At 41.6% G+C, this 27,944-nt stretch overlaps 1 protein-coding gene across 4 annotated transcripts; it reads left to right on the forward strand.

The window, feature by feature from the left end:
- Nucleotides 1–17: 17 nt before the first annotated feature.
- Nucleotides 18–27,944, forward strand: LOC128842896 (P2R1A-PPP2R2A-interacting phosphatase regulator 1-like). 4 transcript variants are annotated; one of them, XM_054039180.1, is made up of 10 exons: nucleotides 18–469; nucleotides 8,108–8,186; nucleotides 16,593–16,649; nucleotides 19,062–19,105; nucleotides 19,187–19,241; nucleotides 19,796–19,888; nucleotides 20,739–20,827; nucleotides 22,142–22,206; nucleotides 24,033–24,129; nucleotides 25,827–27,944. In XM_054039180.1, the coding sequence occupies exons 1-10, from the start codon at nucleotides 354–356 to the stop codon at nucleotides 25,984–25,986; spliced, it is 855 nt and encodes a 284-aa protein (XP_053895155.1). In that variant the 5' UTR covers nucleotides 18–353; the 3' UTR covers nucleotides 25,987–27,944. The 4 variants fall into 4 exon arrangements, with proteins under 4 accessions (XP_053895155.1, XP_053895156.1, XP_053895157.1 ...); XM_054039181.1 differs by having other exon boundaries at nucleotides 22,145–22,206; XM_054039183.1 differs by lacking the exon at nucleotides 18–469 and adding an exon at nucleotides 1,263–1,277.

Below are 27,944 nucleotides of genomic sequence, written 5' to 3' on the forward strand. Positions count from 1 at the left end.
TATGGCGCATGCGTACTGCTTCCCAGCGATTCTCCGGGCCCGGTCGCTTGTTTCCCCGAGGCGGCGGCAAGGCCGGCCCCGCGCGCAGGGCGCCGAGAGGAGCCGAGGAAGCGGCGGCTGGGGGGAGGAGCCGCCCCCTCTCGTCTCCCCAGCATGGGGCGCTGCTGGTGCCGCCCCGCTCGCCGGGCTCGCAGCGCCCCCGGCCTCTGCCTGCAGCGGCCTCTGCGGGGCCTGTAGGGGCGGCCGGGCCGGATCGGGGCAGGGGCAGGGGCGGGGGGCGGCATGAGGAGCCGCTGCGGCCGCCCCCAGTGAATGGGCCTCGCGGCGGAGCGGGAGCAGCCGGAGCCGCCGCGATGGCTCAAGAGAAAATGGAGCTGGACCTGGAGCTGCCGGCGGGGAGCGCGCCGGCCCCGAGCGACGGGGGGAGCCTGAGGAGATCGAACAGCGCCCCCCTGATCCACGGGCTGAGGTGAGACCCGGGCCTGCCCCCCCATATCCCCTCATCCCCGGGCTGAGGTGAGACCCGGGCCTGCCCCCCCCCCATCCCCTGATCCCCGGGCTGAGGTGAGACCCGGGCCTGCCCCCCCCATAGCCCCTCATCCCCGGGCTGAGGTGAGACCCGGGCCTGCCCCCCCCATAGCCCCTCATCCCCGGGCTGAGGTGAGACCCGGGCCTCCTCCCCCCCCCCATAGCCCCTCATCCCCGGGCTGAGGTGAGACCCGGGCCTGCCCCCCCCATAGCCCCTCATCCCCGGGCTGAGGTGAGACCCGGGCCTGCCCCCCCCATAGCCCCTCATCCCCGGGCTGAGGTGAGACCCGGGCCTGCCCCCCCCATAGCCCCTCATCCCCGGGCTGAGGTGAGACCCGGGCCTGCCCCCCCGTATCCCCTCATCCCCGGGCTGAGGTGAGACCCGGGCCTGCCCCCCCGTATCCCCTCATCCCCGGGCTGAGGTGAGACCCGGGCCTGCCCCCCCCCCATAGCCCCTCATCCCCGGGCTGAGGTGAGACCCGGGCCTGCCCCCCCCCCCATATCCCCTAATCCCCGGGCCTGCCCCCCCCCCATAGCCCCTCATCCCCGGGCTGAGGTGAGACCCGGGCCTGCCCCCCCGTATCCCCTCATCCCCGGGCTGAGGTGAGACCCGGGCCTGCCCCCCCGTATCCCCTCATCCCCGGGCTGAGGTGAGACCCGGGCCTGCCCCCCCGTATCCCCTCATCCCCGGGCTGAGGTGAGACCCGGGCCTGCCCCCCCCCCCCATACCCCCTGATCCACGGGCTGAGGTGAGACCCGGGCCTCCCCCCCGTATCCCCTGATCCACGGGTTGAGGTGAGACCCGGGCCTGCCCCCCCCCCCATACCCCCTCATCCCCGGGCTGAGGTGAGACCCGGGCCTGCCTCCCCCCTCCCCCGTATCCCCTCATCCCCGGGCTGAGGTGAGACCCGGGCCTGCCCCCCCCCATCCCCTCATCCCCGGGCTGAGGTGAGACCCGGGCCTGCCCCCCCCCCCCCATCCCCTCATCCCCGGGCTGAGGTGAGACCCGGGCCTGCCCCCCCCCCATATCCCCTAATCCCCGGGCCTGCCCCCCCCCCATACCCCCTCATCCTCGGGCTGAGGTGAGACCCGGGCTTGGCACCCCTCCTCCTTCACCCCCCCTGCACCCCCAAGCCCTCGACTGTGGTGAGAGTTCCTCACCTCATCCACAGACTCATCCTGTCATTCCAGGGTGAAGTGAAGAGGCCTATTCTCTGGACACCGATTTCTTGCCTCCTTTTTGCATGGTGGAGCAGGAGACCTAGGTTTTGGTCCAAATATGCTTTCCAGTCCAGGAGCTAATGCACCGAGGAAGTGCCCAGTCTAGTCTCCATCTCCACCTTGCCTCCCTAAAGTGGCTGTTGAGAGCCAGCTCACTTTTGATATTTGATCACAGTTTTTCAGGTTAAATGCAGGATTTGATTTTCCTGATGAAAGTTTAAAACGCTCCCTCCCCTCGGAATGTGTTTTAATGCACTTCTCACTGACACATAGGTTTTCAAATACATAACCATTCCCCAGGGATCAGGAGCATTTGCCCACTGCATCATCACCAAATTAGTTTTTCTGTGAGAGCCAGAGATGGAAAGAGCCAACTGGCTGACCTATCCTCAGGGTATTCCCAGACTGGATTTAATGTGCAATTTCCCAACTGAGCTGATGTAACTGGGCCCTTACGTCAAGGTATCTGCACACTGCCATGCTACGATTTTGTTGTTTCTGAGGAAACAGCAACTTAGAATCATAGAATATCAGGGTTGGAAGGGACCTCAGCAGATCATCTAGTCCAGGGGTAGGCAACCTATGGCACGTGTGCCGAAGGCGGCACACAAGCTGATTTTCAGTGGCACTCACACTGCCCAGGTCCTGGCCACTGGCCCGGGGGGCGTTTTAATTTAATTTTAAATGAAGCTTCTTAAACATTTTATAAACCTTATTTACTTTACATACAACCATAGTTTAGTTATATATTATAGACTGATAGAAAGAGACCTTCTAAAAACATTAAAATGTATGACTGGCACACGAAATGTTAAATTAGAGTGACTAAATGAAGACTTGGCACACCACTTCTGAAAGGTTGCCAACCCCTGATCTAGTCCAACCCCCTGCTCAAAGTAGGACAAATCCCCAGACAGTTTGTTTGGGTTTTTTTAAACCCCAGTTCCCTAAATAGCTCCCTCAAGGATTGAACTCACAACCCTGGGTTTAGCAAGCCAGTGCTCAAACCACTGAGCTATTAGTCTCTATAAAATGTAGTGGAATACAGTCTTTCTCATATTTAAAACAGAAGCATGTTTTGTATCCAGTTGCATCTCAGTAGCTAAGCAGAGTTAATTAATATTTGGATGAGATATGCTGATGCTTCAGAAAGTAGTAGTATGATTTGGTGTGTTTTTTCCATATCAAACTGTAGATTACTACTAATCCTTCAGAGTGGTATCTGGTGCTCTGTTCTCTTTTGGATAAGATGTAAAACTGAGACCTTGTTCACTATTTTTGCCCTTGTATCTTTGGAAATATGTAGGTAGCTAGTTAGAATTTGCCTGACCAAATTTTCCCAAACATTTCAATTAGACACTGTATTTTTCACTTCTTATTCTAAACTATTTTGTAGTGGTGCTATGTGGAGTTAAAACAGCTGTTGCATTCACCTGCAGAGGTGGGGGTGACATTTCAGCGGTGGATGAAATAGTAATCACTCTATTATTTGTGTTTCAGTTTAAGATTGTAAGCACTCTTAAGATTCTTCATGATGCAAGGCACTATACAAACGTTAGAATAATAAATTATCTGAGAAGAGTTTAGTCAAATCATGAGGGAACATTACTTACTGGGCCTTTTAGCCTTTAGGGGGTTCACTTCTGCATTAAAGATGAGGACAGTTGTGTGTGGTAACAATTTTATTTTGGACAATTGTAGCTTGTGTTGGCAAATGGAACACTATAGTGAGAGATTCAGGAACTATATTGTAGACGGTAGACTGCTTAAAATGTAGCCTTGTACATGTATCTTTAGTATTTTTTCTAAATTCATTTTGTAGATTATAAACATGAGATTTATAAGAAAGCTACTAGTAGATGGCTAGCCCAGTGAATGGTGTAAATCTTTCTACTCTTAAGGACTAAAGTTACTATTATTGGTTTAAAAAGAACAGTAGAGAATTTTGTGCTTTTTTTTTTTTTATCCCCAGTTGTCATTAATGTTAAGTGAATAGCATTTAATAAGAGTTTGACTCTTACTAGTTTTCAAAGTGTTTCCCATGAAAGGGAAATTCTGAGCTTTGACCAGTGCTGCTGCTGTGTGTAGAACAGTTTGCAGATCAGGGCCTTTGTGTCTAGTCTTCTGATTAGCATTTAAATGTTAAAGAAACAGTCAGTAAAAGAGAAGTAGTTAGAATTGTCCAACCGTGGCCACTCTTCAGGCCCTTCATGGCCCCTTAACTGTTTTTCTCTGGGTTTTGGTTTCATTCCTAAAAATCTAGGCTGTATTGTCTATGACAGCTGTCTGTCTACCTATAAATTAGATGCCATAGATATTTCTTCACTACTAATCTCAGCCGAGGAAAAAGCTCATCTCTAAATTTTGGGTCAGAGCCCCTTTCAACTTCTCCCTGACCCACTTCCTATATCAGATGATAGCTAATTGGCACCTGCAAGAGGAACAGGTGAGAGGGTTTTCTTTGATTTCCTCAAGAACTGCGATTGCCAAATATGGGCAAATAGAGATGGGGTATAATTTTGGTGAAAAGGGCTGCACTGAATTCCTAATGAAGAATGTAAAGTTTCTGAAATAGCTTCTGTGAACAAGTTGATATTAGCTTTTTTCTGCAGAATGTAAAGCCTTATTTAGTAGCTTTATCTTATATTAATTTCCAACATAATGTCATTAAGAGTTATTGAAAAACAAATGGGTGTATACATTGTAATGCCATAAAATTCTTGTTTTGTATGTTTACTACAGTTGGAATAGTTGTCGTCATTTAACATTTAGATTATTAAACTTATCAATATGGCACGATCCCTGTTTGAATCTTAAACCTTGACGATTTTTTAAAGGACACCTGATCGTATGACTGAACAAACTAAAAATATTCTAAAGTTCTTTTTGTCTAACAGATACAACAAGCATTTTGAACTGTGAGAGTTTCAGCTTCTGAAAATTTCTTTACTTAACTAGAGCTCAGTTCCCACCTTGGAGAACAAGCTAATGCCACTGTCCAGCTTGTATTTTTAAAAACAAAAAGCTTCCGTTTGAGATCAGAAATGAGTTAAGATAGCAAAATATAAAGTGGGTGACTTTTTGCACTTTGATACAAATGTCACAATCAGGTTGACACATTCAGAAGTCAGTGGGGCTGTGTGTGGGCATGTTGACCAGATTGCGGGACTGGGCTTTAACTATAGTATTAATTACTGTAAACATTTGTTCCGTTCCTACAGTCTGCTTATTCATAAAGTTTTGGCGATCAGGAATGTAGGGAATGGCAGAAAAAACTTGCTACTAGAGTATATCTAAAAATAGAACATTTTGCATGAAATAATCTAGTCCACTAATCTTAAATGAATCTGCCCTTTCTTCGAGTGATGGACCCTATTGTATTCCACTGTGGGTTATGCATGTGTTCCATGCACCCGGAGCTGGAGAATTTGAAAGTAATGTCTGTTGGTCTGTGCATGAGCCCTGGCTCACCTCATGACTCTGACCAAGGTGATAAAAGGTGAGGCAGACTGACTACCTCTCCAGTTCCTTCTCACTGCCGCATGGTCCAGATTGGAACTTCTCTGTGTCCTTAGCTTCGGCTTTATCCCTTAAGATAAGATTTAGATTTGTAAATAGTTTTTAGCATCCTGTACAGTTTATAGTTTTAGTGTTTTCATAGTTTTTGTGCTAGATTAATTGTTGGGGGAACACTCCCTCCGCTCACATCCCCCTGCCCCATGCTGGTACTAGACTATGCCCAGGACTCTGGCTTCAAACTCTGCACTTCCTGCCCACGATCCTTCTCAGTCAATGATGACCAGCGCGGTAAGTATAGACAAGCCCTAACAGTAGGAAGGAGTCCACTAGGTGGTTTTACCTGGCTAAGGGCTTGTCTTCACATACAGCACTACAACACTTTAGTGAAGATGCTCCTATGCCAACTGGAGAGCTTCTCCCCTCAACGTAGTTTGCTACTGCCTCTTGGGGAGGTAGATTATGTCGGTGGGAGAAGCTCTCTTGTCAATATAGTGCTGTCTACAGGGGGGGTTAGGTCAGTATAACTACATAATTGTGGTGTGAATTTTTCACACTCCTGAGCGATATGGTTATACCGATATAGGTCTGTAGTGTAGACCTGGCCTTATTGGAAATGTTTTCCTTCTTGGGCACATCAAAGGAACATTCTTCCAGAAAATGCAGATATTCCTCTCATCTTAGTCTGTATGCTTTCTCTAAAGGCATCAGACCTATCCATTAGCTCCTTCTGAGTCCTCCTGGCAGTGATTAATGTATATCATCTTCCTTTGCATGGTTACTCTGTCCTCACTCACCCTCTGACCACCAGATTTTGGAAAGGCCTAATCAGAACCTTTTCACCTGTTCATAAGCCTATTCCTCAGTGGGACTTGAATCTTGTTCGCTCAGGACTCACAAGGCCACACTTTTGAGCCCCTATCTTCCTGCTCCATGTCCCTTCTCTCCATGAAGGTTGCATTCCTTGTAGCCATCACCTCAGCCAAAAGGATTGATGAGCTTGGAATGATGATGGTGGCTCCTGTTGACACTGTGTTCCATAATGATAAGGTTTTGTTATGTTTATACCCCACATTCAGCCCAGAATTGTTTCTGAATTTCATTGAACCTATCAATCCACGTACCTGTATTCTTCCCTAAACTGCATGCTTCCTTAGAAGAACAGAGACTCCATGCCCTTGATGTCTAGTGGGCCTTGGCCGTTTACCTACACAAAACAAGCCCAATCAGGAAGTCCCAGAGACTATTCATCACTATAACAGAAAGAATTGGGACAAGCAATCTCCACTCAGAGGATCTCCAAATGGATCTCTGTCTACATTCTACTGTTATCAACTATCAAACCTTCCCTGCTCCCCATGGAATAAGAGCTCATTCCATGAGAGCACAAGCAGCAACTATGGCATTGCTTCAGGAGGTATCCCTTCTTGTAAAGCAGCCAGGTAGGGCTCCGTTCACACCTTTGAGACATACTGGGCCTTAGTCCAGGACTCTTCTGCTGATGGCTCCTTTGCTCAGCCCCAATGTCTACATCGGTGTTTCTCAAACTGGGGGTCCTGACCCAAAAAGGGGTCTCCAGGCTATTGTGGAGGGGTCACTAGATGGTATGGTGTTGTCACCTTTACTTCTGCACAGCTGCTGGCGGAGGCGCTGCCTTCAGAGCTGGGAGGCCAGAGAGTGGCGACTGCTGGCCGGGTGCCCAGGTCCAAAGGCAGTCCCACCCCAGCAGCAGCGTAGAAGGAAGGATGGCAGAGTATGGTATTGCTGTACCTCCCCCCCTCCAGTTCCGCCTCCCTCCAGCAGTGTCCTCTATTTGGGAACTTGAAATATGGTCACCCTACTTTACGCTTTTTGAAAAGCTTCAGTGCCTTTGTTTGAAATATTTTCAAAGTGGGGGCCCAGTGAAAAAAAGTTTGAGAACCCGTGGTCTACATCCTTGCACCCTTCTCCTTCTTATTACAGCTTGTTAATCACCCACAGTGGAAAACAATAGGGACCATCACTTGAAGAAGAAGAGGTTTCTTACATGTTCTTTGAGATATGTGGTCCCTATCTGTATTCCACTACTCGCCCTCCTCTGCTTTGGATTGCCTATGATTCATGATAGGGAAGGAACTGGAGAGTTCCCCCTCTCTTTATCCCCTTGGTCAGAGGCATGAGGTGATCCAGGGCGCGTTCGTGGACCAGTGGACACTACTTTCAGATTGTCCGGCTCTGGGCACATGGTGCGCACACACAACCCACACTGAAATACAGATGGGGACCACACATATCGAAGAATGTCCAGTTACAGATAAGTAACCTCCTCTTCATCTTTACCAAGGTACCATTTAAAAAATAATTAGGACTTTCTAAATGGATATACTGAGTGCTTAATTTAACATTTTGAGTGCTGTATCAGCACCTTGGTAAAGAGGGGTTGTAACTTATAAGGTGCTCCCAGAAACAAACTTCTGACCTGCAGTGTGATTTGTCTTTGATACCACTAGTATTGAGGCTTGCATCAGTCCATCTATTGATTATGCGTACTCTCAAATTCTAGTGAATGATTTGTGTTTGGTGCTAAGGACTGCGTATAGAGAGCTACACTCTAAAATAATACATTTCCATAGAATACACATCTCCATAAAAAGTTTGCAGCCACTCTAGTGAGGACTCAGCATGATTCATGTCATTAAATGGGGTACTTGGAACTTGTTTTGGGGAGAGAGACTTGAGTTTTTGACTTTGGGTTAAGAGAGGATGAAAGCACACACTTACATAGCTTATATTGAGGCGTTTTTTTTAGGAGGTGAAGGAGAGGGAAATGGCTTTTGAATTTGACAAGTGTTTCTTTTCACAGTGATAATTCACAGGTGTTCCAGGCCAACATTTTGCGAACCCGCAGAAACAGTACAACAGTGATGAATCGTCATAGTCTGGTAAGAAAATGCTTAGCGCAAACATGTTGCCCACTTGTTATTTGGGTCTAAACAGGATTAAACAGCAGGGTGTAAATTGAATATTAACACTACGTACACTTCTACCTCGATATAACACTGTCCTCAGGAGCCAAAAAATCTTACCGCATTATAGGTGAAACCGCGTTATATTGAACTTGCTTTGATCCACCGGAGCGCGCAGCCCCATCCCCCCAGAGCGCTGCTTTACCGTGTTATATCGAGTCGTGTTATATCGAGGTAGAGGTGTATTTTGCAGCTGTGGTGAAATTCTTTTTAAAGATTATCTGGCTTTAGAACACATATTTGTGTCATTCTGAAGACAACCTAGTTCATAACTTATTTAAGCAGATGATATAAAATTGGATAAGAAGACCAATTTGGAAAGAGAATTGGTATATTCAGAAGTACCAGTCAGTTATTTCTAGGTCTCAATAATCTCTGCTTTGAATGTTTGTTTTTAAATAAATCCACTGATTTTAAATTTATATTGCATTGTAAATTATAAGCGGAAAGGACTGTTATGATCATTTAGCTGACCTCCAGTAAAACATAAGCCATAGGACTTCACTGAATTAATGCCTGTTTGAACTAGAGTATATATCTTAGAAAACCATCCAATCTTAATTAAAAAATTTCCACTATAACAATTTCGTAAACTTAAATGACTTTGTTAGTAAATGTCTGCCTCAAAATTTAGCACAGTACTTATTTATGAACCCAAAGAAGATGCAACTTCTATTTTAAAATATTGTTTCTTTTAAGTAAATCATTATAGTCTGAGTTATGGTCAAAAGGTAGTCTGGACTGATCCAGTAGTAATTTGGAGTCAGTGCAGGCATATTTTAAAAGGATTTCTTGACCATATTGAAAGAACCACAGATACATAAATTGATACATTTCTGGGGGACATGGGGCGGAAAAACAGTTCTCATTTTTTTTTAACCAAATGGAATTTTTGCGTAGATTTAAAAAATATAAAATTTAACCGAAAACTGTTACATTTCTCTGAAAATGTTTTCTAACTTTAAGAAACTGGCATAAGTGCAGTAACATGTCGATTGCATACAATGCCCAACTAATGTACTGGATGGATGAAGTATCTTGTGTTAATGTCAGTTTATCTTTTTCTTACATACAGTATACAAGATGCTTAGACATATGCTAACTTGATGATTGATTGATTGATTGCTATTTGGGTTACTTTAAGTGGAGATAACTTTTAATTCCTGTCCACCCCTTCCATACAGCCTCTTCACCCTCCAAAAGGTAAAATTCCATTTCAAAACTAGGCCAAACAACTGGTTTGAAGGGCATTTGTTATTGTAGTAGTTTTGAGATCCTTTATTTAAAGGCCTCAACAGATGAGCACAACATAAAAGCCATGTGCTTGCTGCTTAAGAAACAAAACATGATATAGTGCCAGTAACACTGTAATTATGGTTGAGGAAACATTTAGTCAGAAATCCTTCTATTTGGGCATTTGTTTGAAGTTAAATTTTAGGCTTAAATTTCTATCCTTGCTTTCAGACCAAAATAAATTGCTTTCCTTTCCAGCAGTTCACTTGGGTTTCCTTTGGTATGGAAGAAATTCACTTAAACAGTGGTCAGCAAGAGTCAGCACTTACAAAGAGGGCAGTAGCCCTTTAAGAAAAACAGTTTTGAAACACTAAGGTTCTTTTTCAGTTGACCTGGATACAAAGCCAAAGAGGAGCAAGTGGGGTGATCTAGTTCCCTAATCTCTCCTGAAGATTAACTGAACTAAAGATATTTCATGTACTTCATAGAAGTTACCTTTTTGATTTTGTTACTTTTTTTTTTAATAAGATCTACAATGGTTTAGAAAAGGGTATTGGTGATCTCTCAAGTGACCCAAAACATGAAGATGAAGCAGGCAATATAAATAAGGTTGGGGCGCGAAGAAAAGTAACTGTTAGTAATGGACCGCCATACCAACAGCAGCAGTAAAAATATTCCAGAGAATGAGGTATCTGCTTACTTAGTAAGAGACGGATATTTCCCAGGAAAGGGAGAGATGATAATTGAGAGTATATGCAAGATGCCAGAAAGAACTGCTAAAGGCGAGGAAACGCGTAATTGTTTTTTGGATTGAGAGCCCATTTATCTGGCTGAGAGCAGAGTGGCCTTGCAGGAAAAGGGTAGTCCTTATTAAGGCCAATAGCCCAACTTCATGACTAGAGAAGAGGTCTAAATCAGGTCACCAATTCAGCTGAAGAGTCCTCTCTCCAGTCATGCACATCTGGTATTGCCGGGGATCTTTCATCCTTCCTTACACCTTCAGAGTGCCATACACTAGGAGTGCCTCACCCCCATTCATTCTGCTCTACTAGTCTGGTCAGGCACAGTAGGAATTGGGTGGAATCTAGCTCAGAAATTGTGGTAGTTGGCTAAGATGTATGCAGTCTCTGTAGTTGATGGTGGAGCACACTTGAATGTACAGTATGACATTCTATGCTGTCTTTCCAAGCCCCATTCAGATCCGCCAACTGGGCCTTTTTAATGTTAGGGCAAGTCACGAGCTGTCAGTAATGCACAGCTGATTCTGCTCATCAGAAGACAAAAAATCCATACTACCAGTGTTTAATTTGTGTCAGTGGAGATATATCTTTAATATTACCCCTTATTTTAAATATATTAGTTTAAAAGGCATCTAAAATCTATAAATCCCATTCGCTAAAGTTTCCTCTTTCCTTCACCCTTCCCCTCAACCTGCCTTTTGTCAGTAACTGATATCTTAAAGTGTTCATCTTACTTAAAAGATTGAGTTGGGAACCCTAAAGCAACTCCTTGTTCACTTTAGGACTTGTCTATTCAGGGAATTAGCTAAGGTGTGAATTTAGAGCACAACAGCTATTCTACACCATTTTCCCATGTCGACGCTCTTATTTTGTTCTAAGGGCAGGTCTACACTACCGTTCGAATCAATGTAATTTACATCGCTCGGGGTGTGAAAAAGACACCCCCCTGAATAATGCAAGTTACAGCGACCTAAGCATAGTCCACACTGGCGCTATGTCGGCAGGATATGCTCTCCTGCCGACATAGCTTCCGCCTCTCGCAGAGGTGGAGTAATTATGCTGACGGGAGAGTGCTCTCCTGTCGGCATAGAGCGTCTTCACCAGACGTGCTACTGCCCTAAGAAACCAGTGCAGAATAGCTATTCCCAGCTTTTTTCTTGTGTAGACATCGTCTTAGGCCTGGCCTACACTACAGAGTTAGTTCAACGTAAGGCAGCTTGACCTAAGTATGTCAGTGTCTACACTACAGCCTTGCACCCACTGATATAAGTGCCCTACTACACCAACATAATAACTCCATCTCCCCGAGAAGCATAGTGCATTATGTCAGTGTAATTAGGGTGACGCAGCTGCAACTCACTCTGACCTCTTTGCATGCACCCACCTCCAGCTCTCAGACCACAAGCCATCGTCTCTCTTGGGGTGAAACACACTCTTAGACCAGGCATTGGGCTGCAGTTCCCAGATACTAACCATGACTACATCGACAGTCCTGAGTTACGTTCAGTGGGCTCGTTCAGATTATTAGGACCAGAGTTTGTTCATAGTTTCTAACTGTAAATAATAAATTGCAAGTTCTTAATTCAGTCTGGAGTGGTCAATAGGGAGACAGTGAAATAGAGCACTGAACCGATATGCTTGTGGCATCCTGTGTTTCTCAGCAGGTGGACTTCTGTATTCTGTACCAGTTGGAACTTTTTAAGGGCAAGTAGTTACATTTGTGCGTAGGAGTTTCAAGTTGAGAGGTCACAAAAATATATTTCACTTATCCAGATCCAAGTCTGATAGATGAGCTGTTGTCTTGCGTCTCTCTGCAGATGGAACAAAATCTTTCACAGTTGTAGCTATTTGAAAATCCAGTAGTATTGAAGTCCAAGAGGAGCTCTTATTTATTATTAATCTCTTTCAATAATTTTTTCTTAAAACAAACCAAATAAATTCTAAGTGCCAGTGCATAAAACGAAGAACAGGAGTACTTGTGGCACCTTAGAGACTAACAAATTTATTAGAGCATAAGCTTTCGTGGACTACAGCCCACTTCTTCGGATGCATATAGAATGGAACATATAATGAGGAGATATATATACACACATACAGAGAGCATAAACAGGTGGGAGTTGTCTTACTAACTCTGAGAGGCCAATTAATTAAGAGAAAAAAAAAAAAAAAAAAAAACTTTTGAAGTGATAATCAAGCTAGCCGAGTACAGACAGTGTGATAAGAAGTGTGAGAGTACTTACAAGGGGAGATAGTCAACGTTTGTAATGGCTCAGCCATTCCCAGTCCTTATTCAAACCGGAGTTGATTGTGTCTAGTTTGCATATCAATTCTACCCCTACGCCCCTACTCTACTTGCGCTACATTGATGACATCTTCATCATCTGGACCCATGGAAAAGAAGCCCTTGAGGAATTTCACCATGATTTCAATAATTTCCATCCCACCATCAACCTCAGCCTAGATCAATCCACACAAGCGGTCCATTTCCTGGACACTACTGTGCTAATAAGCGATGGTCACATCAATACCACCCTATACCGGAAACCTACTGACCGCTACACTTACCTACATGCCTCCAGCTTCCATCCAGGACACACCACACGATCCATTGTCTACAGCCAAGCTCTAAGATATAACCGCATTTGCTCCAATCCCTCGGATAGAGACAAGCACCTACAAGATCTCTATCAAGCATTCTTAAAACTACAATACCCACCTGCTGAAGTGAAAAAACAGATTGACAGAGCCAGACGAGTACCCAGAAGTCACCTCCTACAAGACAGGCCCAACAAAGAAAATAACAGAACACCACTAGCTGTCACCTTCAGCCCCCAACTAAAACCTCTCCAGCGCATCATCAGAGATCTACAACCTATCCTGAAAGATGATCCTTTACTCTCACAGATCTTGGGAGACAGACCTGTCCTCGCTTACAGACAACCCCCCAACCTAAAGCAAATACTCACCAGCAACCACACATCACTGAACAAAACCACTAACACAGGAACCTATCCTTGTAACAAACCCCGATGCCAACTCTGTCCACATATCTATTCAAGTGACATCATCATAGGACCTAATCACATCAGCCATACCATCAGGGGCTCGTTCACCTGCACATCTACCAATGTGATCTATGCCATCATGTGCCAGCAATGCCCCTCTGCCATGTACATTGGCCAAACCGGACAGTCTCTACGCAAAAGAATTAATGGACACAAATCTGACATCAGGAATCAAAATACTCAAAAACCAGTGGGAGAACACTTTAACCTGTCTGGTCATTCAGTGACAGACCTGCGGGTGGCTATATTACAACAGAAAAACTTCAAAAACAGACTCCAAAGAGAGACTGCAGAGCTAGAATTGATATGCAAACTAGACACAATCAACTCCGGTTTGAATAAGGACTGGGAATGGCTGAGCCATTACAAACGTTGACTATCTCCCCTTGTAAGTACTCTCACACTTCTTATCACACTGTCTGTACTCGGCTAGCTTGATTATCACTTCAAAAGTTTTTTTTTTTTTTTTTTTTTTTTTTTTTCTCTTAATTAATTGGCCTCTCAGAGTTAGTAAGACAACTCCCACCTGTTTATGCTCTCTGTATGTGTGTATATATATCTCCTCATTATATGTTCCATTCTATATGCATCCGAAGAAGTGGGCTGTAGTCCACGAAAGCTTATGCTCTAATAAATTTGTTAGTCTCTAAGGTGCCACAAGTACTCCTGTTCTTCTTTTTGCGGATACAGACTAACACGGCTGTTACTCTGAAACTTGCATAAAACGAGTAAGCCAGCACTATACATTGGAAAAGAGAAGACCAAGATGTTTACCCAATGCTTGAATTCAGCTTTAACATTTGATACTATTGCTGTCTGAACATCAAAAGGTCACAGGGTGAATAGGACACCCTGACATGAATCCATTAATTCCTCTCAAACTCAGCCCAAAGGATTATAATGGAAAACTGGTTCCTCCACCTCTGGAGCCCTCACCTTGGAGTTTCCTCATGACTCACTGGTCTGTTCTATGGACTAAAATGTGATTGAGAGTCAGTGGTTCAGAGTGCTGAGTTGACAGTTGAAATTGGAGACTGTTTTCTGTGACCAGCTAACTTGAAAATGAAAATTAGATGCTGAGCAATAATTTGTGAAGTCAGTTGCACTGAGCAGTGGTTTTAAGTTCTAGGTGAGACGCAGGATTTCGCGTCTTTCACCAGCCAGGAGCTTTGAGTTGCAAGTGGTAACCCAGATTACCATTAATACTTTTGTGGAAATGTTTATTGGCATTTATTACGCTACCTTCCTTTAGTTCTTTGTTGATTGAGTCCTGCTTTCAGGACTAGTTGTAAGCAGGCTGTTTTGTTGGTCTTGTATTCAGCTTATTGTCCTGAGAGACCACCTCTTAAATATGCTCATTCCCCAAGCAAGTAGCGCATGCTGCTTGGATTGAGTGTAGGCAGTCCAAGTTTATAAAGCAAACCATAAAAGTTCTAGTCTCTGTGTGACTTTTCTACCTCTAAAAAAAATAGGAGGATCTCTGAAGAAGAGCTGTGTCTGGCTCAAAAGCTTGTCTCTCTGACCAACGGAAGTTGATCTAATAAAAGATATTACCTCACTTAACTTCAAGTATCAGGGGGTAGCCGTGTTAGTCTGTATCTACAAAAACATCAAGGAGTCTGGTGGCACCTTAAAGACTAACAGATTTATTTGGGCATAAGCTTTCGTGGGTAAAAACATCTGAAGAAGTGAGGTTTTTACCCACGAAAGCTTATGCCCAAATAAATCTGTTAGTCTTTAAGGTGCCACCAGACTCCTTGATGTTCTCACTTACCTTGTCTTTCTAGGGGGATCAATTTGCATTCTCCATGGCACTAATTTAAGTAAGATACAGCTGGCTGGTGATTGAATGCTGATCCGCATCCTGTAGCTTTGGACTTGTAGAAAACTTAAGGCATGTTTTGTGTGAAACTGAGGAAGCCCACCATCTGCAGGGTGACGTTTAATGACTAGAAAGTCCGTGTCATTTATGCTCTGTGATTCCCTTTACTTTTCACCTGGCAGATTCCATGCAGTCTGAAAGAATGACAGACACTTAAAGAATGAGGCCTTCACCCCTGTAACACTCATCCTCATTACAAAGCCACAACACAACTTGGCAAGATTGATCTTTGTTCAAGAGAAATAGGTCATTAGCAAAACTGTGTGATTCATGCCTAAGACTTCTGGTCCCTGATGGTCATGAGCACCATAAATTACTCAAATGTGTTAATGGTAAGGGAAAGAGAAGGACTCAGTCATTGATTCAAAGTAAATTTGCTTGTAACTAATTGTACTATGTAGTGGTGTATTAAGAAATTCCACTAAAAAGTTTTAATAAGACCTGTCGTACAACTTGAGAATGGTCTATGCTGAGAATCATTATGAAAGTTTTGCTTTCTTTGATGAACTACAGTAAGTTGTTGGTTCAATGCCTAGGAGTTCATAAATTATCATTTTTATCAAACTAGCAGTCAAGTTAAGTATAAAACTAAAGAATTTAGTTAGAGTCCGGGGGGGGGGGGGGGGGGTCTGCCAGATTGGCTTTGTATTTGAGACGTCAGATTTTTCCTTGTTAATAGATATCATTTTATGGGTTTTGTTTTTTTATTTGTTCTATGCAACAGCAAGGGAGAAGATGCTCAAACAGCATGCTCAAATTCACTCCTACTCAGTGAGGCCATTTCACTGTCCTATTTTAACTTTCTGTCATTTTAAGCTGTAGAGCTGTTGAGGGCAGAAGAGCTTGAGAAATGTTTTCACTCTCCTTACACTTTAATGGCTGAATCTCTCTGTCATGTCAAAAATATTAACCTGCAGGCAGAGACCAGCCCTGGAAAACTTCTGCTCAATAGATTTTTATTTTTAGCATCATGAGCAACTTACAACAGCTTTAAGATGGAAGTGCTTATGCTTCCTTACCTATTGTGCTGTTGCAACCGCGATGGGTGGCCAGTATTGCCAATACAGTTCATGGAAGGTGAGGGTATTTAGTAGTGTGAGACTGAAGTGGGATGGAAGTTGGCACACAATAATTAGGAGTTATTTCTAAGCATACAGAGCAATTTCATAATGAAATAGTCTAGTGCTCTCACTTATAAAACTAATATACATTTATAATTGTATGCAAAATGTATTGCATTTAACATATGCAAAGTGTGTTAGATGCTATTTTGGTGATATTGAAGTGGCTGTTTGTTATCTTTTTGAGAATGAAATAACATATTAGAGAAAAGGTAGTGTCTAACCTTCCTGATTTTTGCAGTTTTAAAAAATGTTTCAGCTATATGGTGTTTGTTTTCCAGTTGATTCCATCGTCTCCTGTACGTATTCCTAGCAGCCGCCTTCATCAAATCAAACAGGTAAGAGATTATTCTAGTTCTGTTTTGTAAATAACAAGACATAGAAAGCTTGCTTTATTGGCTTTACACGAGCTGGTGTATCCTACTCATGATCATTGATGACTTCACTCAGAAGTAATAGGTGATCTGTAAAGAGTGTTCAGCAAAAATCTGTCACTTCAAGATACATTTAATAGTCACAGGTTGAATCAGTTTCCAGAGATACAAACGTTTACAGAAAATATAGAATGTGTCCTAATATATTATACTGAAACCAGGATTTTGTCCCGTTTATAAAAGTGGTTAGCCATCAGACATCTTTCTCCCCACGTAGAAAGCTGGTGGTCCCTATTTCTTGCAGCCCCATTTGCAATCTAGAACTTTCCTGGGCTCAGATAGACTGCCTGCCTTCCTCCCAATTGAACTGTGCATAACCATAAAATGATATTCAGTGGAGTCTGTGGTGTTCAAATCTCAGTCTCCGTGATCGGGCAAACCTAAAAGTTTAGTGTAGTACAGCATGGCATGCTGCATTTAATTGGTCAGAGAAACTGACAGGAGATATACCTATCTTCAGCACTGAAGCAGTTGGGTGCAGCGTCCATCAAGGTAAGAAGGTTGCTGCTGATTGCTGCATGTTAAGCTTGGAGACTCTCAAAGCTGACAAGCTAATGTGAAGTTGAGGGATATCAGGATAATGGTATACAGTCCCACACCTTCACACTTTCCGTACCACCTAATCTTCCTTCTTGTGAAACATTGGTGGTGCTGAGTTGTCCACTTTTGTTTAAAAAAAAAACAAACAAAAAAACCCCAACCCTGGTTACTATACCTTGCCCAAATCTATTAATGCAGTAAGTTCATTAAAATGGTGAAGTAAGAATGCACTTCTGTTTTGAATACAAGCCTGTTTCAAAGTACAGTTAGATTTAATACAAAAAACAGTTATCTTGGTTTTCTTTTGGAAGAAGAGGAAGAATCATAAAATGTAAATTCCCAGAAGGAAGCCTCTAATAGTAGAAACTCTATTATAGGGATTGAAGCTGTTAAAATAAATGTTTAGTTAAAGCTGTTCCATATGATAGCCTGCCTTTTAAAGTCTCACTTTGGAAAACACGTGATTTCCAAATGCTTGTAAATCTTGTGAGTTTTATTTTTCTCATTTTGTAAAAGCAATTTAACTCTCCAGGTATTCTATTTCCAGGGTACATGTTGCAAGTGGTTGAAGGTACTTGGTCTCCAGCTTCCTGCCGTCTCAAACACTTGAGGCACATAGTAATCCTGAAGAAATGCACTGCCTGTTTTGTTTTTACTGTGTAATTTATTCATTTACTAGCTTTAACAAGGACAAGAAGTCAGACGGAAAGTTCCTTTTATTCTTAATATAGGAAAGGACTAATGTTAATATGTACACACAAATGGGTTGGAAAGGAGGTGCAGGGAAGGCAGAATATATGTTACTTCATATTTGACACTGTATTTTTATTAAAACGTCTAGCTAGAAGGTAGTATAGTAACTGTTTGCTAGCTTTCCGATTTTTGGGAATTTGAGGCCTATATTGTTGCATAGTCATAGTAATTATTCCACATAAATACTCCATTAAAATAGGTTAAAGTTAAAGCAGGATATGTCAGAGTTAAAGCTGCACTCCTTGAAAACATGTGTTACTATAGGAGGAGATTGACAAAGGCATTAATGGGTGTTAGGTACTTAGTGTCCGTTTGTGCCTTAAAAAAAAAAACTTCTTAATAGTCTTCAATTACATAGACTGCATCATTCAATGCCTAGGATGCCAGCGAGCAGTGGATGAATCATCTAACCTATATTTATTCCTCCTCTGTTCAATAAGTGGATCCCTACCATGTTTCACTGCACTAGGGTGACCAGACAGCAAATGTGAAAAATCGGGACGGGGTGGGGAGTAATAGGAGCCTATATAAGAGAGAGACCCAAAAATCAGGACTGTCCCTGTGAAATCGGGACATCTGGTCACCCTACACTGCACACCGTCCAGTCTATACATTGAATGAGTTCTGAGGAATGGTACATGCTTGTGTATTTAAAAACAGTATTGTAATATATACATACAGGGAGTGAATTAAGTTTGTGCGTGCAATTTCTTTTTCCTAAAAAAAAAAAAAGCTTTGTTTTGCTATCTTAATACATTTTAACAAGTTTTTTTTGTAGAATTTCTTAGTTTTTTAGAAGAAACAATAAAAAATTCCATAATGTGGAACAATTTACTAACCATCAGTAAAATGCTCTGTTCTGCACAAGTTGCACACTCACTGGGTATGCTAATGGTGTATGGAATGAGGTGAGACTTCCTCTTCAGATCACAATTTGGATGGGAGAGTTTGTCTGTCTCATTTTAGCAAAAGAAAGCTCTATAAACCAACTCTTAACTGTGTCTGTGTTCTATTATTTTTCAGGAAGAAGGAATGGATTTGATGAACAGAGAAACAGTACATGAACGGTGAGTGTTAGTATGCAAATGAGAATACCTAAACTCTGTGTCTCTGGGCCAGTGACGATGCATTTTTTTTCTTCTTTATAGGGAAGTGCAAACAGCAATGCAGATCAGCCAGTCCTGGGAGGAAAGCTTGAGTCTGGTAATGTGTTTATGCTTTAGATTTGAGTTTCTATCTGCAGTGTTCTAACATCTCAGATTGCTGCATTTTGTTGCCCATAGTATCTTACATTTCTTTTAGAGGAAAATCAAACCGATTAGGCTTGCTGTTTAACATCAAATTGTTTCTGTCTAGTAATACGCTTTTTATTGCTGCCTTACAAGAAGTTTTGTACTAATAAGGTATGAAATCACCAGTAGCTCAATGACACATGGCTGTCACTACAGCTATTGGGACATAGTTTTTCCTGATGTGACAAAAGGTAGTTCTAGTCATGTCTATATCTTTCTGTTTTATAGATACTTTAATATTAGGACATAATGTTTACCATTATTTTGTTTCCTCAAAAGTATTAAATTTGTCTCCTAGGTAGTCATAGTAACAAATTCTTACATGTAGCCATTTGTGAGGGTGACTTGCATCATGTGATTCCATTCCACAGCAAAGCAATGCTTTGTATAATATTGTATAGCCTGGCCCATGAAATATTGCATTAAAGCAATTGGCTGTAATTACATGATCTGTTATACTTATAGAGTGACAGTGATTTTGAGAAATCATCCTCTCCCAAGCAAATAGACTTTGTCCCAGTTTCTCCAGCTCCTTCACCCACCAGAGGAATAGGGAAGGTAAGAAAAATGAAGTGGTAGAGGTCTTCCTTCATGAGTACCGATAGTTAGATTTTTGTTTAGCACTAACATCAGCAAGGGATGAAACTTCCCATATCCCTGACTTCTGCATGGGCATTCACTGCAGATAGGGAACTAAAATATTAAAAAGGCAAGCTAACAGCTGTACAACCCATGAATTTATCTACAGAATATCTCATAAATGACAATATCCAGTAGGTATATTTATTGATAAATTGTTGGTACATTGGTGATAAATAAAAGCCATATTCTTTGTCTGCCTTTCTTTGGGGGAAAGTGGGATTTTTTTTTTAGGAGCTAACTCAGTTGGTTTGTTCCAAGGTAAAGAGATACATACATATTCTGATCAATATAATACACCTTACCCCGATATAACACGAATTCGGATATAACGCGGTAAAGCAGTGCTCCGGGGGGAGGGGGGCTGCGCACTTCGTGGATCAAAGCAAGTTCGATATAACGCGGTTTCATCTATTTCAGTTTCAGTAAGATTTTTTTTGGCTCCTGAGGACAGCGTTGTATCGAGGTAGAGGTGTACTATCAACTTGCATGCACTCTGTATGTACATGAGAAATCAGCCTAAATTGTTCTAGAACGTTCTTCAAGACTTAACCAAAAGTGATACTTTCCCAGTCAAATAGATCGGGTAGTCATTTTAGAAGAATGATGACGTGCTTGTTTTAATATGGTAAAATTCTCTTATTAAGGCCCTAGTTGTGTTCCTCAAGTCCCTCTAGTTCTCTGTATGTCGAGAATTTGGATTAGTTTGCTGCAGTAAGAAAGAAGCATGATGTTTATATTTAAATACTGCAATATATTTTGATTTCAGCAATGTTTCTCACCGTCTTTGCAAAGTTTGGTGAGTAGCAGTGGATTACCTCCAAGCCCTAGCCCCAGTCCAACAAGACGATTCTTAAAGTACGTACAAGCCTGTAAAATTGACTCTGCATACTGTTAATACGGATTGTTCACTTGAGGCGTCTGAAATATTAGGACTTAACTTAAACATAATAAATCTAAACTATGTTTTTGGTGACTCAGATCTCCAACTCACATAGTAAATCCATACAACTTAAATTTTAGAGTTTATAAAGTACCAAAATATATATTCCCGACATCAGGAAGCTGGGTTACAATGCAGCCTGTATCCGATTTTTCAATAGGTTTTGTTTAGCACATAATCACATACAGAGTAGAATGAACTTCTATCAAAAGATGATGAATTAATTCTCAGGTTTTGAAACTGAGACAATACCAGCCTGTGTAGATTAGCAAAAAGTATTAAGAGGAAACATTTAAGTTTTTAAATTATAATAGCATCTATAGGACCCAATTAGAGATCATGGCCTCATGGTGTTACGGGTTGCCTGTCAGAGAGGTTTCTTATTACTGTCTTTCTCACACTTTAATTTAATGTTGCCAGAAATAGGATAACTTTTGTGGGTGGCCAGGGTGCTGAAAGTCACTGGTGGGCTGTGGAGGGTGTGGTTCTGAGTACAGGTGAAAAGGGACTTAACTGCCAAATCTGTTGCTGTAAGTGACCTTGTATTGCTGACAGAAATGACTGTTACTGCAGGGACCTTGGGCATTTTTAATTTTACTTTACCAGTGGCCAGGGCTGTCTCTCTGTCCTGAAATTCCTGGGTCATTCACAGTCTTCACCAGTCTGTGCAAGACAAAATATTTTGGCCCTCAGTGTTTTGTCCAGCAACATAATGCAAACAGATGGTGAATCTAACTAGTCCTGCTACTAATCTTCAGACTCAAAGGACAGCACCCTGCTAGATTTGTACTTAGAGGGGTGGCTTACTTTGAGTTACTCATGGACCCACCTTCAGTAGGAGTAGGAGAACCTGACCAGGTTTGTGTGCTCATGGGTTTTAGTTGGATGCAAGCGCTAAAAGTACATTGTAGAGAAACTTGCTTGCTCATATAGATGACTGTATTAGAGGAAATGTTGGGAATGCTTTTTGAAGACTTCAGTATGTGAACCAGGCTTTCTGGTATAGTATTCTGCGGTCAAATTTTTAAGGGTCAGTCATGTCTTGTGTTTGTTTTTTAAAATATTTTTTTGTTGGGGCTATCCAGTCTTATTGCCTACTTCCCTTTATGTTGGTGTTTGCTCTTAAACAGAGCAACTTGCACTGAATATGCTTGTTCCTCACTTGTAGTTGTTTTCCATGCTATTTATGCCAGTTATCATTTACCAATATACTGTTTATACTCTTTCAGCAGGAGAAGTCAGAGTCCTATTCACTGCATTCGCCCAAGTGTTCTTGGGCCAATGAAAAGAAAAGGTACAGCATGTGTTTGTAATTGTTAACTTTTAAATAGTTCATATAGCTTTCTTGATAGTCCTGTTTTTGGACTGATACTTGCTAGGAAACAATTGAGTTTTAGCAAAAGGTAGGCCATAAAGAAATGGCTGGGCGTTTGGGCTGCTGAAGTACAATAGTTGAAAAATTAACTCTACAATAAATCTATAATTAAAGTGATCACTCTGTCCTACTACCCATCCACTGATGCAAGATTACACGTTTGGTAAAGCACCAATGGGTTCTCTAATATAAAGTAATTAAGGAATTAAGGAAGAAGATTCCACCACCTGCCTAGGTAACCCATTCCAGTGCTTCACAACCCCCCTAGTGAAAAAGTTTTTCCTAATATCCAACCTAAACCTCCCCCACTGCAACTTGAGACCATTACTCCTTGTTCTGTCATCTTGTACCACTGAGAACAGTCTAGATCCATTCTCTTTGGAACCCCCCTTCATATCTAGCTTCTCGTCCACTGTAACCCCTAGATCCTTCTCTGCAGGGGGGTTGAAAGCAGTTATCAAATCCCCCCTCATTCTTCTCTTCTGCAGACTAAACAATCCCAGTTCCCTCAGCCTCTCCTCATAAGTCATGTGCTCCAGCCCCCTAATCATTTTTGTTGCCCTCCGCTGGACTCTTTCCAATTTTTCCACATCCTTCTTGTAGTGTGGGGCTCAAAACTGGACACAGTACTCCAGATGAGGCCTCACCAATGTCGAGTAGAGGGGAACGATCACGTCCCTCGATCTGCTGGCAATGCCCCTACTTATACAGCCCAAAATGCCGTTAGCCTTTTTGGCAACAAGGGTACACTGTCGACTCCTATCTAGCTTCTCGTCCACTGTAACCCCTAGATCCTTCTCTGCAGAACTGCTGGTTAGCCGCTCAGTCCCTAGTCTGTAGCAGTGCATGGGATACTTCAGAGTCCTACACTTAGGACGGCACTTGTCCTTGTTGAACCTCACCAGATTTCTTTTGGCCCAATCCTCTAATTTGTCTAGGTCCCTCTGTATCCTATCCCTACCCTCCTCCCAGTTTAGTGTCATCTGCAAACTTGCTGAGGGTGCAGTCCACGCCATCCTCCAGATCATTAATGAAGATATTGAACTAAACCAGCCCCAGGACCGACCCTCGGGGCACTCCACTTGATACCGGCTGCCAACTACACATGGAGCCATTGATCACTACCCGTTGAGCCTGACGATCTAGCCAGCTTTCTATCCACCTTATAGTCCATTCATCCATCCCATACTTCTTTAACTTGCTGGCAAGAATACTGTGAGAGACCGTATCAAAAGCTTTGCTAAAGTCAAGGAATAACACGTCCACTGCTTTCCCCTCATCCCCAGAGCCAGTTATCTCATCATAGAAGGCAATTAGGTTAGTCAGGCATGACTTGCCCTTGGTGAATCTATGCTGACTGTTCCTGATCACTTTCCTCTCCTCTAAGTGCATCAGAATTGATTCCTTGAGGACCTGCTCCATGATTTTTCCAGGGACTGGGATGACTGGCCTGTAGTTCCCTGGATCCTCCTGTCTTTACTGTGGCATAGTAAAGCACTTGTATCCCACCCATTCTTGAGGTGTATTTGGAAAATTCAAATTAATATGCATTTTAGAGAAGGGGGAAAACATCTGAATGTTAAGAATGTGTATAAATGTGTCACAATCTATTATGTTCATCTGCGTCAGATCTAAGATAGAAGTTTATCTAAAGTGGCTATGCTAATGATCCCTCTAAATCAGGACAGAGTTGTATTTTAACGGTTAGTGCATAATATGAATCTGATTGTATGGTTTTGTTAAAGGTGAAATGGATACTGAAGATGAGCCAAAGAGATTTTTTCAAGGAACTACTAGCATGCTTTCTCCTGAAGTTTCACATCTGACAGACCTTGGTGCATGGTAAGCATCACTGTGCCTTGTAACTTTCATCAGAAACTGCTCCAATGTGTTCAGTCTCTTTTTCTAGACATCAGGCATGGGTGGGCATGCTTGAGGTCAAATAGTGTTATATATAATAAGCCTTGGATTGTTGCAGCATATCCAGATAAGTATTGCAAACAAATTGGATATTTGGGTACCAGTGCCTATAATTTAAGGACTTCAAAAACAGATAAGTGACTTCTGTTCTCGTATTGATATGCTTAGCATTTATGGGAGTTAAGCAGGTATGGAGATTAGACCCCCAATGATTGGCTATTTTGGAGCAAATAGCTTCAGATCTTAAGATAATTTGCCTTTTAATTTTGCATATTAATGCAAATTGTCACTTTTTTATACTCTCTTGCTCTTAGTTACATATGGTGAATGCTAATCTGATCTCTCTGCATATGAACTGTGACTGTGCTAAGATAGAGAAAATGAATTATGCAGCAAATTATACTGAACATCTGGTTTAAAGGAAAGAGTGAAGGTTTTTGCTTTGAATGTTCTTTTAGAAAAGAAAATAATAGTAATAACCCTACATAGTTATAATTTTGCTATGATATATACTGTAAAACATGTAATCAGTAGATATGTTTTAATGCCCTTTTTTCCTAATACCTAAGCACCTACTTGAATTTTGGGATGATTGTCAAAAAATTGTGGCTGTGTTGTGAACAAGCCATAGAAAATTGAGGAAAAATAATAATCAACCACATTATTTACAATAATAAAGAACATTAGGTCTTTTCCATGATTTTTTGCTGTCAGCCACCAGGGGGCTGCCTGGGACTGAGCTCCAGCTGTCAAAATTGCGGTAGAAGCCGAATAGTGCGGAAACTGCAATTTCCGCAGTATTGCAAGTTAAGTAGGGTCTTACTAATACCACATATTGTGAGGTATAAGTTGCCATTGCCACTGAGTCTGCTGGCAGTTGTAGTGTTGTCAGGGCACCCAGTTTAAGAATTCCTGTAATAGAAGATAAAAATGATGATAGAGTTGCCTGAATGATTCATTTCAAACTTTGTCATTTCTTTATTTCTACATGTTCCACTGGCTGACCATTTCTAATGTATAAGCAATTCTTTGAGTCAGCTGAATGAATTAACTACTTGATAAAATATTATGGTTTGGCTGGAGAGCAAAATTATTGTAGACTTTTTTGTATTTTTATATGAAATATAAAACTGTGTTTGAAGGTGACTAATATTTGCTTTTAAAGTGACTTTAATAGCTAATCAAAACCAGAATTTTAAACATCTGAAATTTAGTAAGAATTAGAATTCCTCATTTTGGTTAATTAAAATGCAGATGATTGCTTTGAGGAAATTAGACTGCTTTGCATTAGCAATATACCTGTTCCTAATATCTTAAAGCAATCAATATTTCAGTTATTTTTCCATACGACCTGTTTAATGTCATTTAAAATGTAAAATTCCTTCCTGGAATTCAAGCTGCAGTTAGTCCCATGAAACCCTATTTAGTGGAAATCAGGTAAAATTAGAGTCTATAGTTAGGTCACTTTAAAAGACAGTTAAGTGTGTGTTTAAAGCTTGTTTTTTCACATATATATGTTAAAGTTGTTGAATGATAAGCCTATTTAAATTAACGCATTGCCCCAAAAATGCTGCTCTTGTATTTTCCATATCCTCCTGTTACATTCCCCTTTTTTTCAGTCTGACTTCAGGTACTCTTGATGGCAATCAAAGCAGTGCTGGCTCTTCCTGTGATTCACCAGCTGAAGTTGTCACCACCAGAGATTCTCCAGCCTCACTTTCCAATTCCAGATCTCAATTTAAGCCCATAGATTTTTCAGCTAAATTACCCACAAATTGAGACTTTTACTCCTCTGCTGGAGGGTAAACAGCCAAGCTGGAGAGCAACAAGACAACGTTCTGCAACGTGTGACTGAATTTCTTATCTGATCCTGTTCCTCATAGGAACTTCCAGAAATGTCTTTATTTCTAGAAAACTTCCATAATAGTTCCTTGAGGAAGTTTATAGTGATTTGTATGACATTTACTAAATACAGTTAGTGTTTAAACTCCAAACGTTCTCTTTAATATGCGAATATCTGCATACATGTTTTGACTTACAATAGATCTTCTTGATTGGCATAATAAATTGCAAATACATATATTATTCTACAAGGAGAAACAAGGCATTTTAAACTACATCTTTTCAGTTGTCACCAGTTTGTAATGGTGCTGATCTAGGTAACAGATAGCTTTTATTGGATTCTGTCATTTTTTATCAAGCTAATCAACTGATCAGTTTATTAATATTAATTTTACTCCACAAGCTGTGGGTATTTCATTTGCTGTTTTTTAAAATGTAAATGTGGGTATCAAAATATAATTGGTGCCTAAGTCCTAATTTGTTCGGCTGCTAATCAATGTTATGTTCTGATTCGATGAAAAGAACCAGAATGGATGAATTGTCCATATGTTACATTTTATTTGTAATCATAATTGCTGGTGTGACTAAATCCACACTTAACATGGAAAAAATTGCCTGCCAAAATCACCAGCTTCCTTTTTATCCCCTGTGTGACTATCTAGAGTGATAGGCATTCTCCTAGCACTGTTTTCCCACAGAAGGAACTTTAATAGTGTGTTGGGACAGTGCATGAAATGCTAAAATCCCTAAATTAAATGCTTCAGATAAGAAAATTAGAGGCAGGAGAATCTTAACAATTGGTTTAATTGGAGAGAAAGGAAGCCTTAAGGAGGTATTCTGAGTGAGTATGTCCAGACTGAAGTGATAATCCATGAACATTTAACTCTGCTACGTGACCACATACCATGTTTTAATCTCTTCTGTATAGTAATAGCAACCCAGTAGAAGCGACCTCCACTTCCTCAGTATCATAGCATAAAGAGATTTCTGATGTTATAAAGTTAAAAAATTACTGATCACAAGTGTAGAATTGATCAATTTAGAGATGTTGGAGAATTCCTATAATGGATTTGAAAGAAGCTAGTATGTCCAGAAGCACCATGTTAGCAAACCTAGAAGACTCCCAAAACAGAAGCAAGAGTCTGCCAGCCTCCAAGAGCTTAATAATGAAGCAAAACTTTTCCTTCCCAAACAGTAAAACTGTAATGCAGGGCTAAAGGTGGGCACTGAATGTAGTGAGCCTTTCCTAAAACAAGATATGGTGGTAGTTCTCTACCTTGTCATATGGCTGTTTCACAGAGGCAGAACTTTGACGGGGCAGCAGCATACAAGGTTAGGAAACAGAAGATGTGAAGAACCTGGGATGAGTGAGGACTAAGGACTTATTTCTCCTGTATAATATGGAGATATGGGATCTATGTGGTGGTCTCACTCTTAGCTCAAACACTGTGAACATGGTTTATTGTTGACTCTCCATGTTTATCTAAATTATTGCAACTGTCAACTGAGCTTCCTTACTCCACAGATCAGTTTTCATAAAGTTCTGAGACTCATGCTTCCCTTTCCCAATGGCAGACAGACAAAATTGTGTATAACATCTGCTTGCTTGCTTTAATACAGCATGGCTTTATTTTATAATCTCAGCCATATGCCAAAGACTTACTGTGCATTCATTCTTCTGTGATAAGGGCAAAATTATAGATTTTTATCTTGCTTATCTCATTTTTCATGAATGGGCCTCAATATCTGATTGCCAACCCTTTTAAAAGATGCATGAACAGAAAGGTAATTACAGTAGTTGTATTGTGTGTGGGTCAACATGTCTCTTCTCTATTAAATATTTATGCTGGTTTTCCAAATAAGTGCCAATAAAGAGAACTGAAAAAATAAGTAAA

The sequence above is a fragment of the Malaclemys terrapin genome, chromosome 9 (genome assembly GCF_027887155.1).
Source record: "Malaclemys terrapin pileata isolate rMalTer1 chromosome 9, rMalTer1.hap1, whole genome shotgun sequence".
Classification (NCBI taxonomy): domain Eukaryota; kingdom Metazoa; phylum Chordata; order Testudines; family Emydidae; genus Malaclemys; species Malaclemys terrapin.